At 34.5% G+C, this 3,793-nt stretch overlaps 1 protein-coding gene across 1 annotated transcript; it reads right to left on the bottom strand.

Moving 5' to 3' along the window:
• Positions 1-1,138: 1,138 nt before the first annotated feature.
• Positions 1,139-1,892, bottom strand: LOC131867731 (putative germin-like protein 2-1). Its single transcript, XM_059215538.1, has 2 exons — positions 1,766-1,892; positions 1,139-1,671 (listed from the first exon to the last, which is right to left on the bottom strand). Exons 1-2 carry the CDS (start codon positions 1,890-1,892, stop codon positions 1,139-1,141), a joined length of 660 nt encoding a protein of 219 aa, XP_059071521.1.
• Between the last annotated feature and the right edge of the window lie 1,901 nt (positions 1,893-3,793).

Here is a 3,793-nt window from a genome sequence, read left to right as displayed (position 1 = left end):
TATAGAAATGCTTATACAAGGAGGAAATGGTTTGAGGAATTTTTTTTGTAACCGATCTGGGAGTTTATGATTGAGCAAGGTAATATATTGCTAAATTTTTCAACTAATCATATTTTTAATATTACATACAAAGTTTTTAAAATCAACATGAGCATTATCCTTTTTCCCTTTAGTATTTAGATCTTCATACATAACATCCACAGTGACATATTTATTATAACGTAGGAATGAATTAGGGGAGATTTAGAAAAGCTTATTTTGGGAGGCCATAAATTAATTAACACCATGTAAATGAATTGTGTTATTATCAATAATCTATCTTCACTGTCTTAGATTTTCCATGTCATTCCAACTTATTAGAAATGTTTAATACAAGAGGCCCCTCAATCATAACCCTTATGTAGGTAGATTGATGTAAGAATAGGTGTGATATGTGTCAAGGTTATCATATTATCCCCGATCAAATATTGCGATATTGGATGCAATGGATATTCTAGTTCTACGGATTTTCTTGGAATTTAGACATAATGAAACCGTGTTGCATTCCATCGAAGGTATACTACATTTATTAGAGCAATCATTCTTATCTTGAGGAGAGTCCCTAACCTTCTGGAATGACTTCTTTGATGGGGAGTCTTGAAGCATTGGATGATTGTGAGGGTGATTTGAAGAACAACTACTAATTATATTTCCCAATAACTATTTCCTACTTCCAAACCATTCACCTTTTATGTCAGAGCTAAAATGAGGTTAAGACTATGTTAAAGAACACCCTTGACAGATTGGCATGCAAGAATTATAGTGTTACTCATTCTATCCAAGTCAAGCACTTTGTTTGTTGTTGTTCCTGCAATATTTATGTTAAAGAATATATTGTTAACATGTTGCAAATGAATGTATACCTAATACAAGGATGCTCTTGTATAAAATATTCATAAATGCCTTCAGATGCTTCAAATTAATCCTTCATCTTTGGAATATGCGGAGGATATAGTCATGTTCAAAACAGATGCTATGAATAGCAGAAGAGGACGGCAATAACTCTAGAAAGATTGTTTTATTGAACGGCAAGGAAAAAGAATTTGGGAAAGACTTGGTCCCCTCTTGATTGTTTTGTTTGATAGAACACAGCAAATTCTTATGCGAATTTCTTCTGAATGTAATCCACAACTTCCTGTGTGATGCGGAAGGCCTTGGCCAATACGGAATCTGGGAGAGGAGGATCCGCTGCAAACAGAGAGTTGGCGATTGTCTGAACTCCCGGAAGCTGGCTGCTCAATGCAGATATGGCCACCGCATTTTCATGCCCCACATTCTGCTGGAAATGCACAAGTGCCTTTGGAAACACAAACACATCTCCCTTCTCCAACGTTTTGCTGAAAAACTTGTTGTTGGTGTCAATGAAACCCACAAGAAGCTGGCCTTCCAGTAAAACAAGAACTTCGGTGGCTCTTGGGTGTGTGTGAGGAGGATTTATTCCACCCACTGCGTAGTCGATGCGGACCAACGATATTCCCAACGTATTGAGGCCTGGTATCTGTTTAACGTTCGCCATCGTTACGTTGGAGCCCACATCATTGTCGGTGTTCCCTGCCTGCCCAAGTCCCCGGAAGAAGAAGTCGTCTGCTGAAACTTGCATTGGGTCTTTGCAAACGAACCCGTTCACCAAAACTGTTTAAAGCAAAATCAAATCAATCTATTACTAACTCGACTCGTCTAATAAGCAAATCATTACCATTGTTTATGTATAAAGTTTTTTACTCACCTTTGCTTTCCTCATCTGCAACGCAGAAATCTTGCAAGGGATCGGAATCCCCTGCCATGACCCTGTCGCTGTAACAACATATCAACAGAAAAAGTCCCAGTGTGAAGTAAATCATTCGGTTAGCCATTATAATAGAAACGCAGATAGTACAAGAGCTCAGAAGGATATGAATGTGTGTTACAAGCCCATTACAAGCTTTATATAGCCCAAACCTTATGACTAATTCATCTTCACTCCGTATATTAAATCACCAATCCTTGTAATATTATAATAATATACTTCCAGAGTTGTTGCTCTTTTCGATACGTCAGAGTAAGTCTTGCTGCAGCATATGGCTATCTCACCTGCTACCGCAGATGTATTCTCACCATTCTTTCATTATCGTTGAAATTTTCTATCTTCTGCTGCATATGCTTATCTGAAGATCAGCTTACCTCCTGCCTTAGACGTATTCTTCCTCATATTCTCGCCACCGCCATTAATTTAGTAATGTGGAAACGATTAGACTTTATTGGAGCGATGGCCTTCTTCAAAGGAACTAATATATACATTTTTCTCAGCCGTCTCAGAATTGGTAAAAGAGGAAATTTTCTTGGATGTTGACACAAACACCGTCCATGCATGCTTTATATTGCGTCTTTCTTGAAAACCTTTTTACGCTCGGGTAGGATAATCTCAGTTTTATTATAAAAATATATGTGTTATATTCGTGAGCCTTTAAAACAAAGAATAGTTCTAAATTATCATTAATATTTTTGGTTTATAATATTAAGGATTCATGTTAATTATAGAGTTTGGTTGCAAGAGAATTTAAATAAATAAATAAGAGAATGGGTTGTTTTGTGATTGAAAGGATGAACTTGGTGTACAAGGCAAATTCATCGTGGCATGCGCATGTATATGTTACATACTCAACGTCATAGGACTCATGCTAGACGAGGTGAGAAAAGGAATAAGATGAGCGGGCGTTATGACACTCATTTCGCACAACGTAAAACAAGAATGATAAGGTGATCGAGATTTGGAACCCTTATGCAACATGTCTCAAGGGAGGAACTCCTGAAGGCAACATTCCCTCTAATTCCTAATTGGTAGTGAACCGGTCGGGCCTCTATGGCGTGACCTAACACCTATAGCTAAGTAAACCCTAACTAAGCTAAATTATATATAAATTTAACAAATTTTAACTAATTACCAATGATATATAAAGAGATTAAATGCGCCAAACGAATAAATGATAATTTTCTATTAAATATTTTTAATAAGTAAATATACTGTTTGTTTTAACTAAATATTAGCCACAACGATAGTTTATTCTTCTGAAGAGTCCAACTCAACTAAATTAAAACGAAATAAAGAGTGAATTTTCTCAATCCTAAGCTGATATTTTACTTTCTTTTAAAACCAAATTTTTGAAATAAAAGTATACTACACTTTGATTTCAGATTTAATTTAATTAATTACCATTCACTATCAATTAGATAAATTAAATTATTTCACTTGACTAATTAATTTGAGAGGCCACATCACATTTAAACGATTACAAGACATGTTAAATCCTAAAACCTAGCACACCAACTCCACCTAAGGTTTTTCATTTCCTAAAGTTATATTAAATTAAATTCTCTTAAAAGAATTAATTATCATGCTAAACCCGCTTAATGGGCCTTAACCGATATGGTAACACTAGAAACCCAAACTCAAGTTTGCTGTGTGTGTGTGTTTACAAAGGTAAATATACTTTGTATAAAATATATATTTTTAAATAGGTGAACATACACATCTAATTACAAATAACTATTTTTAATTTTAAACCAAAGTTTAAGTAGAGCAAGTTTTTTTATTTTGTAGGATAACAAAGAGAACAATATTTGCGTGATAAACATCCCCTTCACTTTATTAACTAAAAATATTAAGAAAAGTGCATGAAAATTTCACACTCTTAAAGCTAATTTAATCCACTATTACTAATAACTTTAATTTGTTCATTAAGTATCAATAACTTTTAAATGTATGAAATGCAAATTA

Source organism: Cryptomeria japonica, unplaced genomic scaffold (genome assembly GCF_030272615.1).
Source record: "Cryptomeria japonica unplaced genomic scaffold, Sugi_1.0 HiC_scaffold_182, whole genome shotgun sequence".
NCBI lineage: Eukaryota > Viridiplantae > Streptophyta > Pinopsida > Cupressales > Cupressaceae > Cryptomeria > Cryptomeria japonica.
The sequence above is the reverse complement of the archived record's forward strand: the minus strand, read 5'-3'. Positions and strand labels throughout refer to the sequence as shown.